The sequence below is a fragment of the Odontesthes bonariensis genome, chromosome 4, assembly GCF_027942865.1.
Source record: "Odontesthes bonariensis isolate fOdoBon6 chromosome 4, fOdoBon6.hap1, whole genome shotgun sequence".
NCBI classification, from domain to species: domain Eukaryota; kingdom Metazoa; phylum Chordata; class Actinopteri; order Atheriniformes; family Atherinopsidae; genus Odontesthes; species Odontesthes bonariensis.
In genome coordinates, this window is record NC_134509.1 from 42768005 (window position 1) to 42795034 (window position 27030).

The following is a 27030-nucleotide window of genomic DNA, read 5'->3' on the forward strand; positions in this document are numbered from 1 at the left end:
GCACTTTGCAGCAGCAGCAGCAGCCGCCGCCGGGGATGAAGTGATTCACTGAATGGAGAAGGGGGGTTACTCCTCTGCATCATTTCCTTTCTCATCACCTTTTCTGTCGTTGGCGTGTTGATCTGATTTGTGCCGTCTGCACTCCTCCTGTCGCTCCGTTTCTCTTCTTCCTCCACTCATCTGCACTGGAATGGATCTCAGAACCGTTGTGATCGTCACAACTTTTGCTCTGGTGACTGCAGGTCAGTGCATCCTTTTTGTTTTCTACTGAATATCAGAAATAGAAGAGGAGGAAGTTCTCCAGTTCCAGTGTGACACTGGAGCAGAAGCGTTATCACTGGAGAACATCTCGCTGGGACGTTCTTCTGCTGAGGCCTTATCGCTGTGTCAGCAGAAGTTGGGTGACTGCAGTAGTTTAAATGAACATTCTGTTCTGAATCTCTTTTCTGTCACATGAACATTATTCTAACGGTACCGCTGCGCTCCACTTACAGTACAGGCCATGCTCCCCTGCTCACACACATCCAGGAAGCTCATTCATGGTGCACACATTTAGGAACTCACATCCTCCATTTCTTCACCAACCACTGAGAATACAGCTTTTCATAATAATAGCCTCACATTTGTTCAGAGGTACAGCCACCCTCAGCCTGTCAGCAGGTGTGGGGGCAGAGCATCCAGGATTCAGCTCACTTAGTGTTGGTCCAGCCCAGCTGCAGTGTTTCCACATCTGTTGGTTCATCTGCCGCCACCAGACCAACTCCATGCTTTTATTCATGTGCTGCAAACACAGATGCTGTCACACAGAAGGATACGCCGGAACCCAACTTATGGTCTTATGGCACTTATGGTCAAATAAACCATGAATGGACAGCATACACAGAGGCATTGATTTAGTCTTTTTGAGTAATTTAAGCCACATTCACCCATTCACACACACACACTAAAACAGCATCTAAAACACACTTTCTCTGGGAAACACACACTGATCAACGCTCGCAGGCAAAGCCAGATTCAGCGGAAACCTATGCAACCCGCACAGGCCGACAGGGTGGATCTCCATATATATATTATGGTCTGTTAAAAATGAAAACATGTTATTTCTGTCAATGTGTCGTTGCTTAAAATGTCCAAACAGATTCGATATAGCTGCAGTGCTTTCTAATGGATGTGTGATGTAAGCTTACACTACAAACTATGTCAATAATATTATTTAATTAAATTTGTACTGAACTTATCAAAAGCAGTGTTAGAAAGTGCTTCTCACAGACATAGAGAAAAAACTCATTCTTAATGGATCAAATCAAGAAGGCTGAGAGAGAAGAAATAAAGCATGTTTGATGAAACAGGAACGGCAGCGGGGATAAATAACCGGACTGCGGAACCACGTCAAATATGAGAGGAAAGCAATGGGTTCAAAATAACAAACAGCATTTAATTAAGAACAGTTAATACAGTTTAAAAAAGGTCTGCTGATAGATTTAGATGTGTGACGGAGCATATTCATTTTATCAGTGAGGAACCCAAACAGCCGGCAGGTTCCCGCCTGCAGTTCTGCTGCCACATTCTACAGTCTGGAGTCTGGAGTCTGGAGGTTTTGACTTACACATATTTAGAAACCGTTGCAGTTACTTTAAATCTGTGAGGACATGTAAGCTTTGTGTGACATTGAAAGTTCAAAAAGTCAGAACTTGGTGACATTCCTCAGTTTGCAGTGACTTTGTTAATGTATTCCTCAAAAACAGAAGTTTGTGATTTCAGATGAACTGTTATCTGAACCCGGTGTTATCTGGGTTTAATTAATGGTAAGACTGGAGGAATACAGTTTCTGTATCACCTTAATGTAACGAAACATGTCTGTGTAATGCGGCTAAGTGGAACCTTACGGCAGTTTAAGAAGGCTTTAGAGGAGCCAGTCATCATTCCAAACAGGAAACATATCAAATATGTTGTTACAGATTATAACAATGCTTTCTGCTTTGTTGGTGGTCTTTTGACATGTTTCACATTTATGAACTTATTTAAAACAACGGATGTAAAGCTAGACAAAAAGAATGGTTGAGGCATCAATAAAAAAAAAAGGAGCAACAATTATTGATTGTGCATCACTGATTTATTTTTCTTTAAAAATTCTAAAACCATGTTCCTGGCCGTCTATAATTATTAATTAAAATAAAATTATTAATGAAAACGTACAGGATTTAAGAGACGTCTACAGCATTAAAAAGAGCTCTGAGGAGGGAACTAAAAGAGATAAAGCTGGTTTTAAAAAAGTAAAAAAAATTAAGTTTGTTCATTAAAAGAAAACATTTGAATCTTAAAAGCTGCAGGTCCTGGGAGGATGTACACAAGAGGCCGAAATAATGTATTAACTGGTTCATATCTAAAGAAAGAAAGTATAATAGTTCGACATTAAAATGTCTCAGGTGCTGGAGACAGTGCAGGACAAGTCGTAAATACAGCCGCGCATAGAAGAACCAGAAAAGTCAACCAAAAAAATAAATAAATAAATCAGCAAATCATTTAAAGCAGGGATGTCCAAAGTGGGACCTGGAGGGCCGATGGAATGGATCACTTCTGAAGATGGTGAAGTTCTGCAGCAGCCTGCTACTGATGCACTGATCTGAAGCTGAAGTTAAACTGAACCCGGAACATTTACACTTGCATTGTCTTTAGGAGTGTGTGTTCAGTTTGAGCTGCAGCCTCGGGGATACGAGGACAGAGAATAGAATACTTTATTCATCCCTCAGTGGGGGAAATTCAAATTAGTCAAGTACCTCAAAATTTAAACATAAGATATGAGAGAACATGTCTGAAATCCCTGTGCACTGATGCACGTGCACACTGCCCCAGCTGCAGGCTTCTGGATTTTGGGCTGAAAGGAGAGGACGCTCCTTCTCCTCTGTAACATTTAAAAAAGAATTTCAGGTTCTGATTGGTGCCCTCTGCCATCTTTAATCAACTTGGACTCTGATGTTTTCATTAGTTTGTCTTTGTTTTTTTTAGTCCTGTAATGTCTGACAGATTTGTTCTGATCAGCCACATATTTTAGGTGCGTAGACGATGAAATCTCCAGTCCTAATGTTCAGGCGGAATCGTTAAACAAATCATTTTCATATCCAGTCATGTTACTAACAATCCTATCTAACCTATATGAGTTGTTTTGGCGGCATCAAATGGAAAAATTGAAAATGGAAACCACACATTTTGATGTTACCTGATAGAACCAGAAGCTGAACCAAACTTTTGATGGTTATTAAATCAAATCTGATAACGAGCAAAGCCGGCTGTGCTACATACAAGTCAGGAAGTGTGTGAACGATGATCAAAGGAATGGAAGAAAAAGGATCCGCCATGTTGGTGTCCTTATTTTTTAAATTCACCACAAGGTCCATGACAGCCGAGTTCAGCTCGTCAAATATCGTTTTCTCTCACTGCTTCTGGGCTTAGAGGGAGGTCAGTGGGACTCAAACGGGATATCTGATTGTTTTTGAACTTTAGAGGCTTTACGGTTAAACATTTGTCCTGATGTCTTACAGACGGCACCTCATCCCTTCATAGAGCCACAGACCTGTTTTCTACCACAGGGCCTCAGTACTGCCGTAGGATTCTCCCAGGGGTCATGTTGCTGCTGGGATATGTTAGAGATATGTTCTTGGCTGAATGATAGTGACTTCTATTTGTCATTGAGAAAACAGATGATCCGAACTTCTTCAAACACTTGTTAAAATGCTGTGTTTGAAGGGTTTGTATTCATTCTTACTTTTCTGTTGAGTTATGTCAAAGTGTTTCAACATGAAGCCTCTTTAACCCAGAACCCATCATCCTCACACAGTATTTCATGGGGCCTGAGTTATCAAAAGAAACCTCGCTGGATGACAGAATTCATTTCTCAGGATGTTTGTTTCATTCATTTCATAGAAATTGAAAGAACTGAATGTCTCAGATATGCAAAAATCTAAAGTTTGAAATGAAGCACAGGACTTTTATTTTAAGAAGAAAACAAACATTTTTAAACTCAACTTAAAAACTTTAAAAAATTCTCCAAACCCAAACAGATGCTTCCATTTGCCCACAGAGCGCCACCAGCCTGCAGAGCTTTCAGCTGCGTTGCAGAGGCCTGAATTTCATGCCGCTGAAACTAGTGCCGCCTCCGCTGAACAGAAACGGCTTTGTGGTCTTCAAATTACCAAACCTGACATTTGCAAAACTGTCAGAAAGTTAGATCGTTCTTCTCAGTGCATCTCAAGTATCTGCACACACACCACGGACTGTGTCAGTGCGTGTGGGCTCTGCGTGAGAAACCAGAATGAAACATATTAAACAGTCCGATCACTCTTCAACGGTAAATCATTAGCTAACCCATAAAACTGAGGAAAGACTTTGATAGAAATCCTTTTCTTGCCTGGGCTGACTGCTCAGTGCTTTAATAGATTATTGGTCTGGTTGTCGACTCATTGGCGAAAAGTTGATTTGTTGAAGTGGTTTCATAAGAGAGAGAAACTATCAGTCCATTCATTGTTCATCTCCTGCTTGTTCATTCAAGTTTGGCCAAAATGACTCTTTTCTGCTGATATGAAGTTTTTTGTTCTGGCCCCGACACCATGAACGGTTGTAATAAAGCACGTGTGACTGTAGCTCATTGTTTGAATAGTTTATTAGTTTAATTTCATTTGAATTTATCAGAGGTGTAGTAATGCATGTTTGGTTGGGACTTTGCTGTGTATCTGTGATGTGGTTTTTTCAGATAAGTAGCAGCCAAGACTGAGCTGCCGTGAACATTTTATTGATGTTCAGCCTGAACAACACGTCTGCTGGTGCGTGGTGGTAAGGGGCAAATAAGAGACCAATAGCAGAGGATTGTCCCTGCACTGGAAAATGTTGAGTTCATCATGTCAATTAAAGCATAATAATAATGGCTTTCTTATTTTGAATCAATGTTGTCAGTTAGGAAAGTGCACGCTGAGCAGTATTTAATACGCCTGCTGCAGCGCATGCTGGCATCGTTCTGCAGGCGCGCGGCTGGGATGAGCGAGCTCACGCGTTATCCTGACAGCGTCTGACCCCAACCACAGGTCAGAGGTCAAAGATAATTACAGTATTTATCATCCATGAAAATCTCCTGTAACTACAATCATAACACAACACTTCTTGAAGTCTTTGAATGTGTCAGCGGTCTGTAAAGCTGTTAGATTTGTGTGCTACAAACGGGCTTAGAGGGAAAAAAGATGTAGACAGCTTGCAGTAAGGGTGACGTCCACTAACAATGTATAACAACCTCAAGTCCAAAAATGTTGGGACGCGGTGTTAAATGTAAATTAAAAAAGGTTTCAATTATTTTCAAATCTCAGAAAACAACTTTTTATTCACTGTAGAACATAGAAAATGTTGAAAGTGAGCCTTTTTACTATGTCCTAAAGAATATCAGCTCATCTTGAATTTGGTGGCAGCAACATGTCTCAACAGAGTTGGGACAGGGAAAGAAAAGGCTGGAAAAGTACGTTTTTCAATTCAACATATTAGAAAACAGCAGGAGGAACACGTTGCATCTAATCAGGTCAGTAACATCTCTGGGTATAAAAAGAGCATCTTAGAGAGGCAGAGCTGGAAATCTGTATAAGATGTCTGACCAGGTCCTCAGGCAGCTCTGCATTGAAGGCAGGCCTGGTTCTGTCCTGGAAATCACTGCCTGGGCTCAGGAAGCCTTCCAGGAATCAGCATGTGAACACAGCTCACCGTAACGTCCTCAGATGCAGGTTAGAGCTCCACCAGGCAGAGAAGAAGCCACATGTGAACATGATCCAGAAACTCTGCTGTCTTCTCTGGACCAAAGCTCATTTAGAATGGACTGAAGCAGAGTGGAAATTCAATTCAATTCAATTCAATTCAATTCAAAAATACTTTATTTATCCCAGAGGGAAATTAAATGTTGATGTAGCTCAATTAAATCAAGGAGTTATTATAGATGCTGATGGCTGTGGGCAGGAAAGATTTCCTGTAGCGGTCCGTTTTGCATCCAAACTGAAGAAGCCTTTGACTGTTCTGTGGTCAGATGGGTCAAAATATTCAATTCTTTCTGGACATCATGGACGCTGCGTCTACCACACTGGGGAGGAGACATCAGCTTGTGCCTATTCAACTGGAAACCTGCACATCCGGAAAGGCTCCATCGATGCTGAAAGTTATAAACAGGTTTTAGAGGAACATCTGCTATTTTCAGGGAAGGCCTTGCATATTTCAGCAGGACAAAGTTAAACCACATCCTGCAACTATTCCAACAGCACGGCTTCACAGTAGAAGAGTCCGGCTGCTGGACTGAGCTGCCTGCAGTCCAGACTGAGCAGCTAGAACCCCATATCAGACAAGAAAGCTCCAGCAGCTGCTCTCCTCAGTTCCAGATGTTGTTCAAAGAAGAGGGGATGCTACACAGTGGGAAACGTGGACCTGAGCTGATATTCTTGGTGGGTGAAATAGTAAAATATGTCACTTTCAACTTAAATGAAATGTTCGAAAAGAATAGAATAGAATGCCTTTATTGTCACGATACACAAGTACAATGATTAAAAATTAAAAGCAGCTCCTCATTCAGTGCAAACATGTAGGCAAAAAATATATATATCAACATATACAAGTAGTGCAAAGATATATACAACATAAAAACTGCAAGTGCAGAGAAATATGCAGTATGTGCAAAAATAAATGTTATATGCAGTGAGGTATTGCGGTATGGCACGGTATACAGATATTGCACAGTAAATGGGTTGACAGTATTTTCAGTGTTGTTGAATATTAAATAATCAAATATTGCACAGTACGTGGGTAGAAGAAGTCCGGGGTTGAGGGTGTTAGGCTGAGAAATCAGAGCATGTGTGAGTTCAGAGTGCTTATGGCTTTTGGGAAGACGCTGTTCTGGAGTCTGTTGGTCCTGGTTCTGATGCAGCTGTAGGGCCTCCCTAAGGGTAACAGGTCCAACAGATCCAAGCCAGGGTGGGAGCTGTGCTTGGTGATGGTTTCTTCTCTGCTGAGGCAGCGGGGGGTGTAAATGTCCATCAGGGAGGGGACATTTACACCGTCAGCAGGCTCTGGATGGATGAGCGGTAGAAGATCAGCAGCAGGTTTGAGTCCAGAATTTTCTTCCTGAGGAATCTTCCTGAGGACTCTTCCTGAGGACTCTTCCTGAGGACACTTCCTGAGGAATCTTCCTGAGGACTCTTCCTGAGGACACTTCCTGAGGAATCTTCCTGAGGACACTTCCTGAGGAATCTTCCTGAGGACTTTTCCTGAGGACTCTTCCTGAGGACACTTCCTGAGGACACTTCCTGAGGAATCTTCCTGAGGACACTTCCTGAGGAATCTTCCTGAGGACTCTTCCTGAGGAATCTTCGTGAGGACTCTTCCTGAGGACTTTTCCTGAGGACTCTTCCTGAGGACACTTCCTGAGGAATCTTCCTGAGGACTCTTCCTGAGGACACTTCCTGAGGAATCTTCCTGAGGACACTTCCTGAGGACTCTTCCTGAGGACTCTTCCTGAGGAATCTTCGTGAGGACTCTTCCTGAGGACACTTCCTGAGGAATCTTCCTGAGGACACTTCCTGAGGAATCTTCCTGAGGACACTTCCTGAGGACTCTTCCTGAGGAATCTTCCTGAGGACTCTTCCTGAGGACTCTTCCTGAGGAATCTTCCTGAGGACTTTTCCTGAGGACTCTTCCTGAGGACACTTCCTGAGGACTCTTCCTGAGGACACATCCTGAGGACTCTTCCTGAGGAATCTTCCTGAGGAATCTTCCTGAGGACACATCCTGAGGACTCTTCCTGAGGAATCTTCCTGAGGACACTTCCTGAGGACTCTTCCTGAGGAATCTTCCTGAGGAATCTTCCTGAGGACTCTTCCTGAGGACTCTTCCTGAGGAATCTTCCTGAGGACACTTCCTGAGGACTCTTCCTGAGGAATCTTCCTGAGGACACTTCCTGAGGACTCTTCCTGAGGAATCTTCCTGAGGACTCTTCCTGAGGACTCTCAGGAAGTGTAGCTGCTGCTGAGCCTTCAAGCTTCTTGCTTGTGAGACGGATCCGTTCCGGATTTAGGGTAGACTCAGGAACGGATCCGCAAAACGGACCCGGATCGGAGTCCACTTGCACACCGGAACGGATCCGGAACAGATCCAGATCACGGACCCTATCTGGATCCACACATTAATTAGATTAGATTAGAAAGCTTTATTGTACTATCTTACATTCTTACACATTATTGCACAAAGGATTATTGCAAAGGGGGTTCTGTGAGGGTGGGGTTATTGCACATGAGGTTTTGCATGTTGGGGGCGCTGGTGCATGTGTGCATTCAGGATGGTGATGGCTTTTGGAAAGAAACTGTTCTTGAGTCTGTTTGTCTTGGCTCTGGTGCACCTGTAGCGTCTGCCAGAGGGAAGCAGGTCAAACAGGTGGTGGGCGGGATGGGTGATGTCTTTGATAATGTTTTGCGCTCTGCTGAGGCAGCGAGATGTGTATATGTCATTGATGGAAGGAAGGGGGCAGCCCACGGTCCTCTGTGCTGTCTTTATCACTCTCTGGAGCTTCAACCGGTCTGCCCCGGTGCAGAGGGAGAACCACACCGAGGTGCAGTAGGTCAGGATGCTCTCGATAGAGGAACGGTAGAAGGTTAGCAGCAGCTTCTGGTTGATGTTGTTCTTCCTGAGCACTCTCAGAAAGTGCAGACGCTGTTGAGCCTTCTTGACGACAACCTTGGTGTTGGCGGACCAGGACAGGTCAGCAGAGATGGTGGTGCCCAGAAAGGTGAAGGTGCGCACTCTCTCCACTGCGTTGCCCTTGATGGTGAGGGGAGGCGGCTCTGCTCTGTGCTTCCTGAAGTCCAGGATGATCTCCTTAGTCTTTGTGGTGTTCAGAGCCAGGTTGTTTGCTGCACACCAGCTAGTTCTTTTTTATTAAGTGCTACATCCGGCCCGGATCCGTTTTGGATCCGTTTGGATACTTATAATGGAGGTGGACTCATTTGGTCCAGAACCTTTATTTATTATGAATTTATTAACAAAAGTAGACACAGATAAAAACTTGCTTACCAACTAGAAATGACTCCATAAAACCCCACCAGTTTAGCCTTATACACCTGAAAATGGTTTATTGTGAAGCTGCAAAAGACCTAAAATTGGGTTATTATTCCGAGTAAATGTACAGTTTTGAGGCTGCACAGTGGTGCAGTTGGTAGCACTGGTGCAGGTGTTAGAATCCAGCCAGAGGTCTTTCTGTATGTGCTTTGCATGTTCTCCCTGTACATGCATGGGTTCTCTCTGGGTACTTCATCTCATCTGCTATCCATTGTGCTGTACTGCTCTCCCTGCCTCCCTCATCCTCCATACCAGGACAGTAACCTCCACCAACCTCCCTGGAGATATATGGGACATTAGAGTATGATCCTTGGGATCATATGATTGATTGGATACAACCAATGAAGTGGAATTGAGTTCACTTAAAAGAGCTGGCACAAACACCAGATTGACCAACACATCACTACAAGTGGCTAATAAGATAATGGACACAAAAAAACAGGAAAAAATGTGATGGAAATTCTTAATGTATTTATTAATACTCACACACTCATTTAAATGAACAATTGAAAAAAATTAAAAAGGAACTGGCATAACATGTGATGTGCTGTGCTTAGACATGGTCAGCAGGGTGAACCTCGTGTGTTCTGCGTCTCCTTGAGGTTCCCCTATCTGCTGCCACGTTGAACCACCGGATGGCATGCTTGCAGACATCATGTTCAGTGGAAGCACGAGAGACAGGATTTTTTCTGACAGAATCTGTAATCACAAAAGGAGATTTTCAATTAAGTTATCATCATCCGCCATCATAATCACAATTTGTAATGTGACAGGATACACATAGTGATGCACTCCAAAACAGACAATCTGTCAAATACTTCAGACATTGAATTTCTAAATATAGGAATGCAGTGTAAGACTAACAAAAATAACCTGTGTATAGTCAACTTAGATGAATGAGTGATGAGTGAATGATATAGTGACCAAAACTACCAGGGTTAACTCAAATCTACATTACCTACCGGCAATATGCTACGTGAGCTAGCTAACCACGCTCGCTATGCTATATATGCTATATATGCTATGGTATATTACAAAGTTAAAAGTTAAATCATAGAGACAGATTCACCCGCTTTCCATCTGCATAAACAAGCACATATTAACAGTTTTAACAGTTTACTTACAGTGTACGATCTGCCGAAGGAGACGTTTCGCTGTTGCTTTCCAACTTCCAATGACGCTGTAACAAATGGCGCTTTTCCACCAGCTCTCTTCGGCTCGGCGCACTATTGCGTGTTTCCACTAGCACGCAGTACCTGCTACCGGGTAGATTTTCCGTATCACCTCAGCCCTGGTTCCAAGCAGGCCGAAGCGTTACTAAAACGTGACGTCAGCCGACTGCCTTCCACTGATTGGCCGATGAGTGTCGTCACTTTTCAATACTGTTTTATCTGGCGGCCAGGAGTCTTCTCTGGCTCTCTTCTCTTGCCTTCGGTGCGACAAAAAGCCACAGGGTGAGCAGCAGCCACAGGGCGAGCAGCCACAGGGTGAGCAGCCACAGGGTGAGCAGCAGCCACAGTGTGAGCAGCAGCCACAGGGTGAGCAGCCACAGGGTGAGCAGCAGCCACAGGGTGAGCAGCAGCCACAGAGTGAGCAGCAGCCACAGGGTGAGCAGCCACAGTGTGAGCAGCAGCCACAGGGTGAGCAGCCACAGGGTGAGCAGCAGCCACAGAGTGAGCAGCAGCCACAGGGCAAGCAGCAGCCACAGGGCGAGCAGCAGCCACAGGGTGAGCAGCCGCCACAGGGTGAGCAGCAACCACAGGGTGAGCAGCCACAGAGCGAGCAGCAGCCACAGGGTGAGCAGCCGCCACAGGGTGAGCAGCAACCACAGGGTGAGCAGCCACAGGGCGAGCAGCAGCCACAGGGCGAGCAGCAGCCACAGGGCGAGCAGCAGCCACAGGGTGAGCAGCAACAGGGTGAGCAGCCACAGGGCGAGCAGCAGCCACAGGGTGAGCAGCCACAGGATGAGCAGCCACAGGGCGAGCAGCAGCCACAGGGTGAGCAGCAACAGGGTGAGCAGCCACAGGGCGAGCAGCGACAGGGTGAGCAGCAGCCACAGGGTGAGCAGCCACAGGATGAGCAGCCACAGGGCGAGCAGCAGCCACAGGGTGAGCAGCAGCCACAGGGTGAGCAGCCACAGGGCGAGCAGAAGCCACAGGGTGAGCAGCAACAGGGTGAGCAGCCACAGGGCGAGCAGCCACAAGGTGAGCAGCAGCCACAGAGTGAGCAGCAGCCACAGGGTGAGCAGCCGCCACAGGGCGAGAAGCAACAGGGTGAGCAGCCACAGGGCGAGCAGCGACAGGGTGAGCAGCAGCCACAGGGTGAGCAGCCACAGGATGAGCAGCCACAGGGCGAGCAGCAGCCACAGGGTGAGCAGCAGCCACAGGGTGAGCAGCCACAGGGCGAGCAGAAGCCACAGGGTGAGCAGCAACAGGGTGAGCAGCCACAGGGCGAGCAGCCACAAGGTGAGCAGCAGCCACAGAGTGAGCAGCAGCCACAGGGTGAGCAGCCGCCACAGGGCGAGAAGCAACAGGGTGAGCAGCCACAGGGTGAGCAGCAGCCACAGAGTGAGCAGCAGCCACAGGGCGAGCAGCAGCCACAGGGTGAGCAGCCACAGAGTGAGCAGTCACATGGTGAGCAGCAGCCACAGGGCGAGCAGCAGCCACAGGGCGAGCAGCAGCCACAAGGTGAGCAGCAGCCACAGGGCGAGCAGCCACAGGGTGAGTAGCCACAGAGTGAGCAGCAGCCACAGGGCGAGCAGCCACAGGGTGAGTAGCCACAGAGTGAGCAGCAGCCACAGGGCGAGCAGCTACAGAGCGAGCAGCAGCCACAGGGCGAGCAGCAACAGGGTGAGCAGCAGCCACAGAGCGAGCAGCAGCCACAGGGTGAGCAGCAGCCACAGAGCGAGCAGCAGCCACAGGGTGAGCAGCAGCCACAGAGCGAGCAGCAGCCACAGGGTGAGCAGCAGCCACAGAGCGAGCAGCAGCCACAGGGTGAGCAGCAGCCACAGGGTGAGCAGCAGCCACAGGGCGAGCAGCAGCCACAGGGCGAGCAGCCACAGAGCGAGCAGCAGCCACAGGGCGAGCAGCAACAGGGTGAGCAGCAGCCACAGAGTTAGCAGCCACAGGGTGAGCAGCAGCCACAGGGCAAGCAGCAGCCACAGGGTGAGCAGCAGCCACAGGGTGAGCAGCAGCCACAGGGTGAGCAGCCACTGGGTGAGCAGCCACAGAGCGAGCAGCAGCCACAGGGTGAGCAGCAGCCACAGAGTGAGCAGCAGCCACAGGGCGAGCAGCAGCCACAGGGCGAGCAGCCACAGGGTGAGCAGCAGCCACAGGGCGAGCAGCCGCCACAGAGTGAGCAGCAGCCACAAGGCGAGCAGCAGCCACAGGGTGAGCAGCCACAGAGTGAGCAGCAGCCACAGGGCGAGCAGTCACAGGGTGAGCAGCAGCCACAGGGCGAGCAGCAGCCACAGGGCGAGCAGCAGCCACAGGGTGAGCAGCCACAGTGTGAGCAGCAGCCACAGGGTGAGCAGCAGCCACAGGGCGAGCAGCAGCCACAGGGCGAGCAGCAGCCACAGGGCAAGCAGCCACAGAGTGAGCAGCAGCCACAGGGCGAGCAGCCACAGGGTGAGCAGCAGCCACAGGGTGAGCAGCAGCCACAGGGCGAGCAGCAGCCACAGGGCGAGCAGCAGCCACAGGGCGAGCAGCCACAGAGCGAGCAGCAGCCACAGGGCGAGCAGCAACAGGGTGAGCAGCAGCCACAGGGCGAGCAGCCACAAGGCGAGCAGCCGCCACAAGGCGAGCAGCCGCCACAGGGCGAGCAGCAGCCACAGGGCGAGCAGCAACAGGGTGAGCAGCAGCCACAGAGTGAGCAGCAACAGGGTGAGCAGCAGCCACAGAGCGAGCAGCAGCCACAGGGCGAGCAGCAACAGGGTGAGCAGCAGCAGGGTGATCAGCAGCCACAGGGCGAGCAGCTACAGAGCGAGCAGCAGCCACAGGGCGAGCAGCAACAGGGTGAGCAGCAGCCACAGAGCGAGCAGCAACAGGGTGAGCAGCAGCCACAGAGCGAGCAGCAGCCACAGGGTGAGCAGCAGCCACAGGGCGAGCAGCCACAGAGCGAGCAGCAGCCACAGGGCCAGCAGCAACAGGGTGAGCAGCAGCCACAGGGCGAGCAGCCACAGAGCGAGCAGCAGCCACAGGGCGAGCAGCAGCCACAGAGCGAGCAGCAGCCACAGGGTGAGCAGCAGCCACAGGGTGAGCAGCAGCCACTGGGTGAGCAGCCACAGGGTGAGCAGCAGCCACTGGGTGAGCAGCCACAGGGTGAGCAGCAGCCACAGAGCGAGCAGCAACAGGGTGAGCAGCGACAGGGTGAGCAGCAGCCACAGGGTGAGCAGCAGCCACAGGGTGAGCAGCAGCCACAGGGCGAGCAGCAGCCACAGGGCGAGCAGCAGCCACAGGGTGAGCAGCCACAGAGCGAGCAGCAGCCACAGAGCGAGCAGCAGCCACAGAGCGAGCAGCAACAGGGTGAGCAGCGACAGGGTGAGCAGCAGCCACAGGGTGAGCAGCAGCCACAGGGCGAGCAGCAGCCACAGGGCGAGCAGCAGCCACAGGGTGAGCAGCAACAGGGTGAGCAGCCACAGGGTGAGCAGCAGCCACAGAGTGAGCAGCAGCCACAGGGCGAGCAGCCACAGGGTGAGCAGCCACAGGGTGAGCAGCCACAGGGTGAGCAGCAGCCACAGGGCGAGCAGCAGCCACAGGGCGAGCAGCAGCCACAGGGCGAGCAGTCACAGGGTGAGCAGCAGCCACAGGGTGAGCAGCAGCCACAGGGTGAGCAGCAGCCACAGGGCGAGCAGCCACAGAGCGAGCAGCAGCCACAGGGTGAGCAGCCACAGGGTGAGCAGCAGCCACAGGGCGAGCAGCAGCCACAGGGCGAGCAGCAGCCACAGGGCGAGCAGTCACAGGGTGAGCAGCAGCCACAGGGTGAGCAGCAGCCACAGGGCGAGCAGCAGCCACAGGGTGAGCAGCAGCCACAGGGCGAGCAGCAGCCACAGGGTGAGCAGCCACAGAGCGAGCAGCAGCCACAGGGCGAGCAGCAACAGGGCGAGCAGCAGCCACAGGGCGAGCAGCAACAGGGTGAGCAGCAGCCACAGGGCGAGCAGCCACAGAGCGAGCAGCAGCCACAGGGCGAGCAGCAGCCACAGGGCGAGCAGCAACAGGGTGAGCAGCAGCCACAGAGCGAGCAGCCACAGGGTGAGCAGCAGCCACAGGGTGAGCAGCCACAGAGTGAGCAGCAGCCACAGGGTGAGCAGCCACAGGGTGAGCAGCAGCCACAGAGCGAGCAGCAACACGAGCGCCTCCATGTCCTCCATGCTGTCCCCCTCGTATGTTGCTGTTGCTGTTGTTGTTGTTGTTCTGGTCGCGCAGCCGTGTTACGACGACCCCGCCCACGTCGAGGAGGTACGAAGTATACTCGGTTGTAATGGAAACACAACCAAGCCGAGCCGTGCCGAGCTTTCTTTAATGTCTTTTGAAATTATTCCTTTTCTTCGCATTATTATTATTATTATTATTATGATTGTTATTGAATTTTTTTCTTTACTAGTTTTACCTGCGTTCTGTTGTTGAGCACATGGGCATATCAATATGCATGTGCATGACCTTCTTTACTCTTTACAGCAATAATTGTCCTGAATTATCTCTAAATAGAATCCGATTATTTTCCTGTAAATATCTGCACATCTTTCCTTTGGGCTGCACACTCCTGCATCCTTTGCATTAGAAGCTTCTAGCACACACTTTCCTCACGTTTTTAATAATCATGGCACAGTTTTTACCGCTCCATTTTAACGTGCTGATTGGTGCCAGTTAAGGGACAGCTAGTGGCTGTTGTATGAACCCCTGAACAGAGTGATACTTCCTCAAAGCAGTTTGATATTTAGAACCAGAGTGTTCATCTGTGTGTTTTCTATACTAAGTGTAGTATTTCTCCTAGGATCCAACTCAACTGAAACACCAGCGAACAGCGGTGCGACTACTTCCCTGCCCAACAGCTCCAGCTGCGACGGTGCCTGCCCTCCTGCTGCCACTGAACCCTCTGTTACTGCCCCCTCCAGCTCCAGCAGCTCCTCACCCATCCTGGGCCTCCTCACAGTCAGATGGTCAAGCAAATGTGAAGGCCATGTCTTCCTGGTTCCATATTTTCACTTCAAACACTCCTTACCTGTTTGTTTCAACCTAGACACACATTTTCAGAGTATCATAAATAATGTGTGTCTGACTAAGGAAGGCTGTCAGAAAGTCTCGCTCAATCCTGGCGAGATCAAAGAGGGTTATAAGGTAACCGAGAAGGGGGCCAACAAGGAGTCCAGCTGCGAGATAATCAGAGTCACCTGTACAGGTTGGTCTACTTGTCTGTGTGTCACTACTCTTTGTGAGTGAGCCAATTTCATCTCCTGTGGTTTTTATTCTATACTCAGCATTTTATAGTGTATACAACTACAGGAAGTGATACATGAAACACACACTGTCTGATTTTGTTCTACAGTAGAACCCATCTATCTATCTATCAAGAAGTCAAATTATTCTCATCATAAAACTTGAATCTAACAATAAATTAGAGCATTGCCCAAATAAAATGTGTAAAATAACCAAACTGCTGACTCACATGAACTATTTAATTAAAGTAATGAAGACTAACATCAAAGGCCATGCAGCTTTCAGTCAGCTGCAGCTTTGATTTCTCTGCTTCCTCTAATACATCGAAGTTCATACGATGAACATTGTCCTTTCACACAGTTTCTGTTTGTGTCAGGTGTTCCTTCCCACTAAATGAAAGTTTTGTTCACCAACACAAGCCACCCACGGGGCCATAGTTGAGCTTCTCTTAACAACATGTATGAGATGTTATGATTTGGTACAAACAAACTCCATTTCCTGTAAAGGTGTTACGTTTTCTAAGATACACAAAAAATTATAATTATATAAATCATTCATTTGTTCACTGATTAAAAAGTTAAGTTTAACAGAAACAAGTCCAAAGAAGTGATTTTCACTGACCAACTTCTCTGTGTTTGGAAAACAGAAACAATTATAGAATCTGATTCAGCAGCACACAGTAAAAGTTGTTCTAGAGTCATGTTTCCCTCCCAGCTTCCTTTAATTTGCTTTGGGAAGTGAGGATACTAATTGTTGCAGTTTTTCAGGGGAATTTGTGTCCATTCTTGCTGAATCCAAAATTTCAGCTTCTCAGCAGTCCGTGGTTGTTGTTGTCTGATTCTTATCTTGATCATTTTTTTTACTATAAGAGACAGATCTCAGTCCATATGCATAAACAATGCATACCCAGTAAACCATGCATACTCCTTTTCCTATTCTCAAACTGGTATTTACAAAAGGAAGTGCAAGATTGATCGTGTTTTTACAACAATGTAAGCCTGATATGAAGTGGAAACAGAAAGAAGGCTACATTATTTCACATCAAAACCAAAAAGTGATTTTGTTTTACATAGTCAGTTTTCACAGTATTACACACTATTTACAGTAATTGCGGGAGCTATAATCAACTGCAGTCCTTCATCTATAGTAATTACTGTGGATGAGACTTTAAACAAGCAGATATTTAGAGATGATTCGGACTTTACTGCAGCAGATTGACTGACAGGCTTCCACAGGGCAGACATCCCCTAATCCATTTGTGCATTGTTGTAGAGAAAATACCAGAGTAGTCGGATTTGTCTTGGCAGTTTCTTAGGGGAATTTATTATCAGAATTACCTATTACACAGCAATATATAAGGAATTCCCAACTTACAGTAGATTGTGGTATTCTCTTATACTTTCTGATAACGTTCTGTACAACATGGCTTAAGTCAAATATATTTTTCATACAATCTCAAAAATCAGGCTATTTCTTTCAACTGTTGACTTATACCTTAACAACTGTAAGTCACTATACTTCCATCATCTCTAGCTGACTTAAAAGCACTGCAGGTAGACTCATTGCTTGGACCAAAATGCATGAACACACAGCCCTGTGTTTGAATCTCTTCACTGGCTTCTTGATAGATTTACTTTTGATTTTGAAATTATACTGCTCACCCTAAAAGCCTTGAATGATGAATAATACTATTTTATTATATTTATTGTAAATAACAGTGTGAACGTTGGGCCTCATGCAAGAACATTTTCGTATTCTTATTCTAAATTTCTCTTACTTTTTTCGTACGAAGGTCTCGTACGAACACGCCACGTCAGATTCAACAAATGCTCTTAACTTGGGAAAAAGTGTGAAAACGACCTGCGTAAATGATGAATGCCACCCGTGCGTATTTAAGTGCATGTGCACGAGGACAGTAGATTTGCATACTCCACGTCCAAAATAATACTAAAAAATAAATAAATAAAAAATACTAATAAAAAAAACACTCAGGGAGGGAGATGGGGAGTTTTTGAGGACTGTACAGAAGGTGTACAGAAAAAAAAAGCAGGAAAGAAAGCTCCAGAACATAAGAGATCTGTGGCCAGGATCAGAGGAAAAGATCAGAGGCTCTAAGGTGAAGAAGGTCAGACTGATGGAAGCCTGGACAGAGCCAACAAGCTGAACATTTATTTTAATAGATATGTTGGCTGATTTTGCAATGATAAGATATGGTAGAACTAAGAAGTCTGACAAACGCCACCCTGGGAATTGCCCCCAGGGAAATAGTTTGTTAGGTGGATTTCCTTTAAGGTACCCAGGTTTGCTCACCCAAGCAGGAGACGAGATTCCATTTCCCAGCACAAATATTTATTTATGGACACAAGAATAAGAAAAGTAATATTAAAGTATGACCAATTAAAAATACAATCCTTGGTGTGGATAGGCCCACCAGCGGTGGGGCAAGCGGGAGTAGGGGCATCAGTCACGTTGCCTCACACAGGCACACAAAATGGGGAAGGCCCATGTCCAGGAGTACAGGGCTAAACACGGCACACAAAAAGGAGATGCCCCAACTGGCAGAGGCCAGCCTCCACCATCCCAGGCCATCGGCACACGTTAAAATGACTAAAAAGAAGTCCCAACTCCATGCAGGTGATGGCCATTTATGAGCCAGTAACACTGGCAGGCTAAGTGAGCCCACCAAACAATTTCGTCAGGATCAGTGTGTCAAAATCAATTCAAACAAAAAGCAAAAGACAAAACAGCAGCAGAGTTCCAGCTAAGGTATTAGCTCAGCTTCACAGGTGTAGGTCACAGCGGCAGCAGGGTTAGCTGCTGTGAAAGGCTGCACCAGAAGGCCTCAATGCAGGCTTACACATCCTATAACGCATGAAAGAAGTTGTTAGCTGGCATGTTGACGGTAACACATGTGTGTTAGGTTAATTGAGGTTTCTAAATTGACCATACGAGTGAGACTGACCTGTCCAGAGTGTACCCCGCCTCCCGCACAGGGGCAGCTGGGATAGGCTTCAGCCCCCTGAAGCCTATCCCAGCTGCCAGATGGACTGGTGTCTGTTAAGTAAAGTTTCAATCCAGTTAAAAAATTACAGAGTTGTGTTTTTGTAACATCTACGAAAACCTTACAACTTTCCTGGAATATGTGTGTTTACATAAATCAAACTGAATGGAGCTGCCATTATGAAAAATATCACTTTCCTACTCTTGGTGTAAACTGTCTTTAAAAACCACAAAGCTTTAGACTATACATATACATTAACACAGATATCTGGATTATCCACAAAATCACTAAATCGACATCTGTGTGTGTGTGTGTGTGTGTGCTTCCAGGAAAGGAGCTCCCAGATGTGAAGGGACAGCTGCAGGCCTACAAAGTGGTGACAGCTTTGCTCTGCTGTGTGCTGCTGGTCCTTTTATTAATCCGCTTCACCAGACCCACCGTTAAAGCCCTGCAGAAGAGATGTGAGTACACACACTGTAACACACAGACAGGGCCACGCAAACACCAGGCTAATGCTCACACACCAAACACATGGATGCATATGACCAGAAAATGAATATTTTTAGATTAAAAGTCATTAAATCAAATATTATGTCCAAGAAAAATGAAGAATCAGAATGACGATATTAGATGGATAGGACAGGACAGGACAGAATAGAATAGAACACAGCTGACTCTTGTCATGAGCAGTGCATGGTGTGCATCCTTTTCCAAGAGGCATGCTGTCTGTGTGGAAGGTTTGAAGGGGGGTGTGTGTTGCTCTTTGTCAGAAGTCAATGAATGAGAGCTGTAACAATGGACATTGCTATCTGTCACATGTAAAGCCTTTCAGCTGATAAACCGAAGCGTCTCCTGAGTGTCTGAATGTGCAGTGTTCTGTAGTCTTTAAAAAGGGTGTGTAACATTTCCACATGCAGGCAGAGCAGGCTCAGGTCACAGACAGACAGAGAACACCACCCTCATGCTAATCATCATGCTAATCATCATGCTAATCACTGAAACTTTAACATGTATTAACTGCTGTGTTGACATGACTTGTTGCTTTTCAGTATCAGATAAGAGGCAAACACGCTGGATTGGACCAACACAGAGTGGTGAGTCAGTCTCTCAACCATTTATTTCTTAAATGGTCTCATTCCAAGTCGAGCATAACGTTTATGTCAGTGTTCCCCACACTGTGCACACAAGCTGCATTTCAACATTTCTGGACATGTACAGTGAGCTGCAATCATTTTGTACATGATGAAACTAAATATTTTGAGGTGATTTTACATCACCAACTAGAAATGGCTTTTAGCTAAGAGACACAGGCAAGGTATAGACAGATAAGACAAGTATAGATGAAAGTATAATAGAACTACAAATAGATAAAGATGTTGATTTGTTAGTAGAAATACACCCAGTTATGTTCAAGTGTTGCAGCACAGCTTTGGTTTAACAACATTTTACAAAGTAATTACCATAACCTGCAGCAAAACCCCAGTAACCCATCAATGACCCTCCTGGGGGTTACACACTGAGGAATCATGCTTTTATCAAAGGAGAAACAGAAACGGGATGGTTTCAAACAAAGACTTTGAAATCTGACTCATCTGTCACACAGGTTCCATTTGAGTCATCTTTAGTCTGATGTAGATGCTAGGGATGGGCATTTGAAGTGATTTTTTATGTCGACTAATCAAGCCCATCAAAGTCGATTAGTCATCATGATTAAACTAACATTAATCCCCAAAGCAGTAATTTGTTCCTGTCATTTGCTGTTACATGAGCATTTCGCTACAACCAAACCAGTCACTGGGCTTTTTTCTCCTGAAGCACAACTTTTTTGGGACAGTTTAGTCCTCATCGCGCTGGTAGAACGCAGTAAACTAGCTTCATCCCGCATCATGTGCATTCGACTTTATTGTCCAGTTGAGTGAAATAGCTCCACGCTTCGCTGCGTTTTGTTGCTTCTGCTGTGGGTGCGAACTGAACAGCACTGTAAACACTAGATTAGATTAGATTAGATTTAACTTTATTGTCATTGCACAGACAATGAAACACAGTTTAGCATTAAACCAGAAGTCCAAAGAAGCCAAAAGTGCAGAGTATGTAGCCTACATATGAATGGTAGTGGTATATAAATAATGAGATAAAAAGTTACACGTCTCTGCATCGTGAACCATAATTCTCCTCCTGCCACAAACAAAAATGAGTTGACTCTTTAAGAAAGTAGACAATATTGTGTGCGCCATTCCGCCTAATTGTTTTGTCGTGCACATCCCGAGTAGATGCTCCTCCACTTCAGTCTTGTCTAGTTTGTACTATGTATTTCTATATATTTGTGTGTGTTTATGGAGTCATTTCTAATGTTAATCTCTAATCTGTTTACGACTCTGTTAGTGTCTTACCACCGAGGGAACACTGCAGTTAAAAGCAGTGATGGAGAGAAGAGGCTGTCATACCCAGGTAACGCAGATGATACTCAGTTATTCAGAACCACATCTGGATACAATTCTCCACATGGGCAAACCAAAAAGGAGGATTTTCTACATTTATTAGAAGTTCAAAACTGAAACATCCCATCTCTGTTAATACTGAAACCTTTTTTTACACTTATTGAAATTTTTTTTTTACCCTTAACTTAAGTCATACTGCCCTAGAGACTTTAGAGACATAATGAGTTTTTTTTCAGCCAGGAATTATGACCTTTATTTACATTAGAAAAATATTCAACCCCTGGCAGTTGCATGTAAGCAAAACTCCTGTGGGCATTTAAATCAGGCGACCAGCAAATTTGCATCTTGTAGCATGATATGGGATGTGTTTAAAGGTTTGTTTTGACGTTTTAAGGCTCCTTTTCTTGGACTCCTCCATTTCTAATGCAAGAACTTGGGACTAAACAAAAAAAAAAGTCCCACTCCCCCAAAATGGCCGCGGTAGATCTTTTGAAACTACTCTGAAAATGAGACACCTCACTACAGAGGCTGAACTCCTCGTCACACCGGACTGGGTTTGCTACATGTCATGTCCTTCTCTCTGACTTCAGGAAAAAATGTGAAGATCCTGAAGGGGCTCAGTCAGAGTCTGGACCAGAACCTTGCAGAGATCTCAAGAATCAAGAATTCTCTATTGTCTTATGCATACACAAAACGAAATTTTCATTTGGTAGCTCTCAGCATCAAAGGCACAATATCTTAAAACACACCAACTATAAGCACCCTTTAAACACACTATGAATGTATACAATTAAAGGTGATAGAGAAAGGTTGAATGGGGCATTAATCCTTGTTCTGTGATGTGATATGTAGCCCAAAAAAAATTGGTTGGGTCTGTAATGGCTCAGAACCTCCCTAAAAGGCTCTCTGAAACAGCTGTTACTATGCTGGGTTTAGAATGCGTCTTTTTCCCTTATTGGCGTCGTTTCAGAGCTTATCTGGCAACCTCATTATGAAATGCAGGTAGGTGTTGGTGCTATTCGGTTACCGTTGCTTGATTGGCTGCCCTTGCTCTCACTGAAAACAGAGCTATAGAGTAATACACTGACTGAAAAGAAAGCTCATCAGAATCAGAATTCGTTTTATTGCCATTGTTAGTGAACAGTGTTCACTAACTAGGAATTTGCTGCGGCATAAGGTGCAAACATGTAACATAGGATATAATAATAAAAAATAAAGAATACAAATATATGAATATAAAATGTACAAGGTGTGTACAACAATACACAGTATCCAATATACAGAGCAACAACAGTGCAGCTTCATTAGTGCAATTTTAATGATGGTAAAGTGACTGGGGCAGGTTATGAGGTGATTATGAAGTGTTCATAAGTCCAACTGCGAGGGGAAAAAACTGTTTTTGTGACGGGAGGTTCTGGTCCGAATGGACCGAAGCCTCCTGCCCGAGAGGAGTGGTGCAAATAGAGTGGTGTTACAGTGCCGCCGCCGCCGCCGCCCTCCCCCCCTTTCTGTCTTCTCAAACCCCAGCTGGTCGAGGCGGATGGCCACCCTTCCTGAGTCTGGTTCTGCCAGAGGTTTCTTCCTGTTAAAAGGGAGTCGTTTCTCTCCACAGTCGCCTCAGGCACGCTCAGGCCAGGAGATTGGACCGAAAAACAAAAAGTTTTCAGTGCAATCTGTTGGTTTTCTTAGCTAGGAAATTGTTTTTGAATTGGCTCTATATGAACGAATTGGATTATTTTATGAATTATGATTATTATTAATTAATTGAATTCCATTTGGCTTGAATTGGACTTACTATCTAAGTGCCTTGAGATGACATTTGTTGTATTTGGCGCTATATAAATAAAAATGAAAAGAAAGAAAGAGAAGGGTCAGCTGTGATCCGACCTGCTCGCCCCGTAGTCCTGGAGACATGCAGGTCATGGATAGATGGGAGGCTGCAGCCGATCACCTTCTCAGCGGAGCGCACAACTCGCTGCAGTCTGTCTGTCCCTGTCGGAACTGACCATGAAGCCTGCTCGGAATCGTGCAAGCTTTGTGAAACTGTACTCCGTGAAATGCGCAGAGCAAAGGAAAAGTCGGCGGTTGTATGTACTGGGAATCCTGTTAAAAATAAATAAAAGCCATTGATCGCGAACATTGCTTTCCGGGATCGTAGTCCGCTTTCACAGCCCTGGAAGGCTCACCTGTTCCTGTTTCTCACCGAAGGGGGGTGTCTGAAACGGGGTGGCTGTGGATTTGGGTGTGGGGGGGCGATTGCTCAAAAAGGGACATCACTTTTTCACAAAAACGGATTGGCACTTTTTCTGGGGGATATTCAAAAAAGGGGAGTACTTGAAACAGAGGTTCTGACACTTGCTGGCACTTGGTGTGTACTCCCCACAGCAGGGAGACTCAGAACTAACACCAAAAACGGGAAAAAGATGATTTTGATTCTCTATCCCCTTTAAATAATATAATAATGTGTGCAATAGCATAACAGCATGAAAATGTAATAATGTGGACATTGGCTGGAAAATGGTTATGCGTCAGCACTTCCCATCCATCCTGGTTAAGCTTTCATGCAAAGAATAATGAGAGAAGGTTCCAAGAGAAAGATGTACCAGTGTGTATGTTTGTTTCTCTCTTTCTTAATCATAAATCAGTAGAGGAATCCAAAAATGTGCTTTTCCTTGATAGTGTGGTTTATTGTGCATAGACTAAAGGAAAAAGTAATCTACAGCCCTTTTCATGTGAGATCTATAACTTTAAGGCCTTCATCAGTCTGTTAAAGTGACAGCGCTGAGTCATTCAGACATTTCTGTTGCTGTTCCTCATGCTTACTTCAGAAAAGTCTCAATCCAACATGTCATATCACTTTAACAGTTCACATTAGTCTGGTTAACCACTCAAAGTTCTTTAACATTCACACACACACACACACACACACACTCATACAGCACATCTTAGTCTATATAGTGTTTTTTTACTCTATAACACACATTAGAGGAAATATGGGTTCATTGTTTTGCCCAAGGACACTTTGACATGCAGTCCCAGGAAGCCAGAAATCAAACCATCAACCCTCTCGCTGGCAGCTGGCTGCTCTTCCTCTAGAGCTTGGTGTTAGCACACCAAGGTCACAGTAGTTGTATAAAACATTGGAAGCAGCAGAAAATCTCACTTTTCTACACGGTGTGCACCTGAGAGGACTAGGGCGAAATTTATAAATTAAATTAACTGATAATTTAATCACTGGTGAGTCCACTTTCATGTTAGAAACATATATATTTACACATTCTCTCACACACATATATCTGTGCATGTAGAATTTTATAAGTACAATACATCCCAATTATAAACTGTGTCACCTGTTGAGCTTACCTGAGCTCTTGACAAGAATGAATAAATTAAAGAGCAAACGGATGCTGAAGCATAGCAGCTTCATCCATCTGTGATTTCAGTAAGAATCCAGTAGATCATTGATCCAATGAAACTTGAACCCATCATTTTGCTATGAATGGAATAAGATGATGCTGTCTGTACCACAATATAGAGGGAAGCAATAACATTTTGTCGACCTTTCAATAACAATTGTATAAGAACTTATTTTTTTCATCCCTCGACTTTTTTGCACCACCTTCACCTATTTCTCATTTTTAAATTCCATCTCCATTTCAATAAGTTCTCTTAGGGAGTGTCACAGTGATTAACAGCAGCATGACAAAGGGGCTGACTGGTGATAAGGCTGATCATAGCTAATCACTTTACAGCTGATCATATGTCAGATTAACCCAGTGCTGCTGTGTGTGTGTATCTATTATTTTGACTGCAGCTGTTCACACTTGCTGAAAGTGGTGCGTACCGTTTATTTTACTGGGTCTGACCGAGTCAGACTGCCTTTAGAAATGTTACAGAAAAGCATCGAGAGAGTCACCCACACATGGCACCAAGACATTCAGCTATTGTCAGATAAATGGAAAGCTGTGCAGGTCTGAAAGAAGCTCATGAGTATGAAAAATAGCAAATGTGGAAAACTTTAGCAGTAATTTGTCTAAACATGGCTGTTCTTCTGTGTGTCACCAAATCAGCTCTGGAGCGTCTGACGATCGGCGACATCCACGACCCTTCGTACAACAGAAACAGTGGCTACAGCTTCTAGCTGGCCTCTTCTTCCACCATCATCATAATCATCATTCTTATCTGTGCTGTACATGCGTTTCAAATGTGTCTATCTGTGGATTGCATCTTTGTGTAAGATCATCACTTCTGCTTGTAAGGAAATGACCTGTCAGCATACCGAAAAAAAGCAAAAATGTCTGTTCATGTTTATTATCTGCATCTCTTATTAAAAAAGCTGTTATAACCAAAGGTCCAGCTCAGTCTCATTTCAGATTGTAATTTCTCCACAGTAAAAAAACAAAGTGTGTATATTTAGTTTTGATATCGTTTTCAGGCAAAGTTCAAATGATCATGTATTTTAATGTCTTTTTAATACTTAAACCTACTCAAATCATGAGTCTCAGAAAACTTAGGAAACACAAGGTCAATTCAATTCAGTTTTATTTATATAGAGCCAAATCCCAACAAACCTCATCTCAAGGCACTTCAATAATATAGTCCAAGTCAAGCCAATTAGAGTCCAATTCATTGCAATCAAATCCAATTAATTTAATTCAAAATTAATCCAATTCATTTATATAGAGCCAATTCAAAAACAATTTCCTAGCTAAGGAAACCAACAGATTACACTGAAAACTTTTTCTTTTTCGGTCCAATCTCCCGGCCTGAGCGTGCCTGAGGTGACTGTGGAGAGAAACGACTCCCTTTGAACAGGAAGAAACCTCTGGCAGAACCAGACTCAGGAAGGGTGGCCATCAGAACCAGAACCAGGAAGGGTGGCCATCAGAACCAGAACCAGGAAGGGTGGCCATCAGAACCAGAACCAGGAAGGGTGGCCGTCCGCCTCCACCAGCTGGGGTTTGAGAGGACTGTTTTCTGACCTTGAAAATAGTCTAATGGAAAAATAAATCCTTATTCTACAGGATCCATATGTTTATCACTCCTGAATTAGTTGAAAATATAAGAATCACTGAGTCTTTAGATTATTGTGTCAGGTACAGGTCCACACTCTTTTGCATGTTAATAGTGTGTTTGGTTCTGGTTCAGCATTGTGTAGATCTGCATTTGAGCAGTGTGTGTGTGTGTGTGTGTGTGTGTGTGTATGTGTCTGATTTGCTGGCAGTTTCTACAGAGTCTACAATACTTTGTTGATGACTGCAAAAGTTGTTTGTGTGGTACATTATGTGCCCAATGAACAGTAAAATGGTGTAAAATTTGGTTAATCATCATCTACAGAATGCAGACATTTAGTTGAACAAGCAAGATACTGTAAGGATTGTAAAACTTCTGTTAACTGAAGCATGCGCTGCACTGGGTTCCCTTTACACCCTGGAGAAAATACATGCAGACAACAGACTACAAGCATGTCTTAAAGACATAAAGACCTGGATGACTCAGAACTGTCTGCTGCTAAATTCAGACAAAACTGAAGTCGTTATCTTTGGACCTGAGCGTTTCAGGGAGAAATTGTCTAGCTATATAGTTACTCTAGATGGTATTTCCTTGGCTTCTAGTTCTACAGTGAGGAACCTTGGAGTTATTTTTGACCAGAACTTATCATTTGACTCGCATATAAAACAGGTTTCTAGGACTGCCTTCTTTCATCTTCGTAATATTGTTAAAATCAGGAACATCTTGTCTCAGAGTGATGCAGAAAAACTAGTCCATGCATTTGTTACTTCTGGATTGGACTGCTGTAATTCTTTATTATTGGGCTGTCCCACATATTCTCTGAAAAGCCTCCAGCTGATCCAAAATGCTGCAGCCAGAGTTCTGATGAGAACTAACAGCAGAGATCATATTTCTCCAGTTTTAGCTTCTCTTCATTGGCTCCCTGTTAAATTCAGAATAGAATTTAAGATTCTTCTCCTCACATATAAAGCTCTTAATGACCGAGCTCCATCATATCTTAAAGATCTCATTATAAGATATT

The 27030-nt window shown here is 45.3% G+C and overlaps 1 protein-coding gene across 2 annotated transcripts; it reads left to right on the top strand.

Moving 5' to 3' along the window:
• On the top strand, positions 1-25339 carry cd5 (CD5 molecule). Of its 2 annotated transcripts, XM_075464628.1 has the most exons (6): positions 6-242; positions 15115-15519; positions 18888-19019; positions 19608-19652; positions 20941-21006; positions 25067-25339. In XM_075464628.1, exons 1-6 carry the CDS (start codon positions 191-193, stop codon positions 25135-25137), a joined length of 771 nt encoding a protein of 256 aa, XP_075320743.1. In that variant the 5' UTR covers positions 6-190; the 3' UTR covers positions 25138-25339. The 2 variants fall into 2 exon arrangements, with proteins under 2 accessions (XP_075320744.1, XP_075320743.1); XM_075464629.1 differs by lacking the exon at positions 20941-21006 and having other exon boundaries at positions 1-242.
• Positions 25340-27030: the final 1691 nt, after the last annotated feature.

Excerpts from the sequence above, each read along its gene's own strand:
- cd5 (XM_075464628.1), top strand. The coding sequence starts at position 191 with ATGGATCTCAGAACCGTTGTGATCGTCACAACTTTTGCTCTGGTGACT. Across the intron at positions 243-15,114 it reads TTTTGCTCTGGTGACTGCAG|GATCCAACTCAACTGAAACA; the intron begins GTCAGTGCATCC and ends TATTTCTCCTAG. Across the intron at positions 19,653-20,940 it reads GATTGGACCAACACAGAGTG|TGTCTTACCACCGAGGGAAC; the intron begins GTGAGTCAGTCT and ends CGACTCTGTTAG.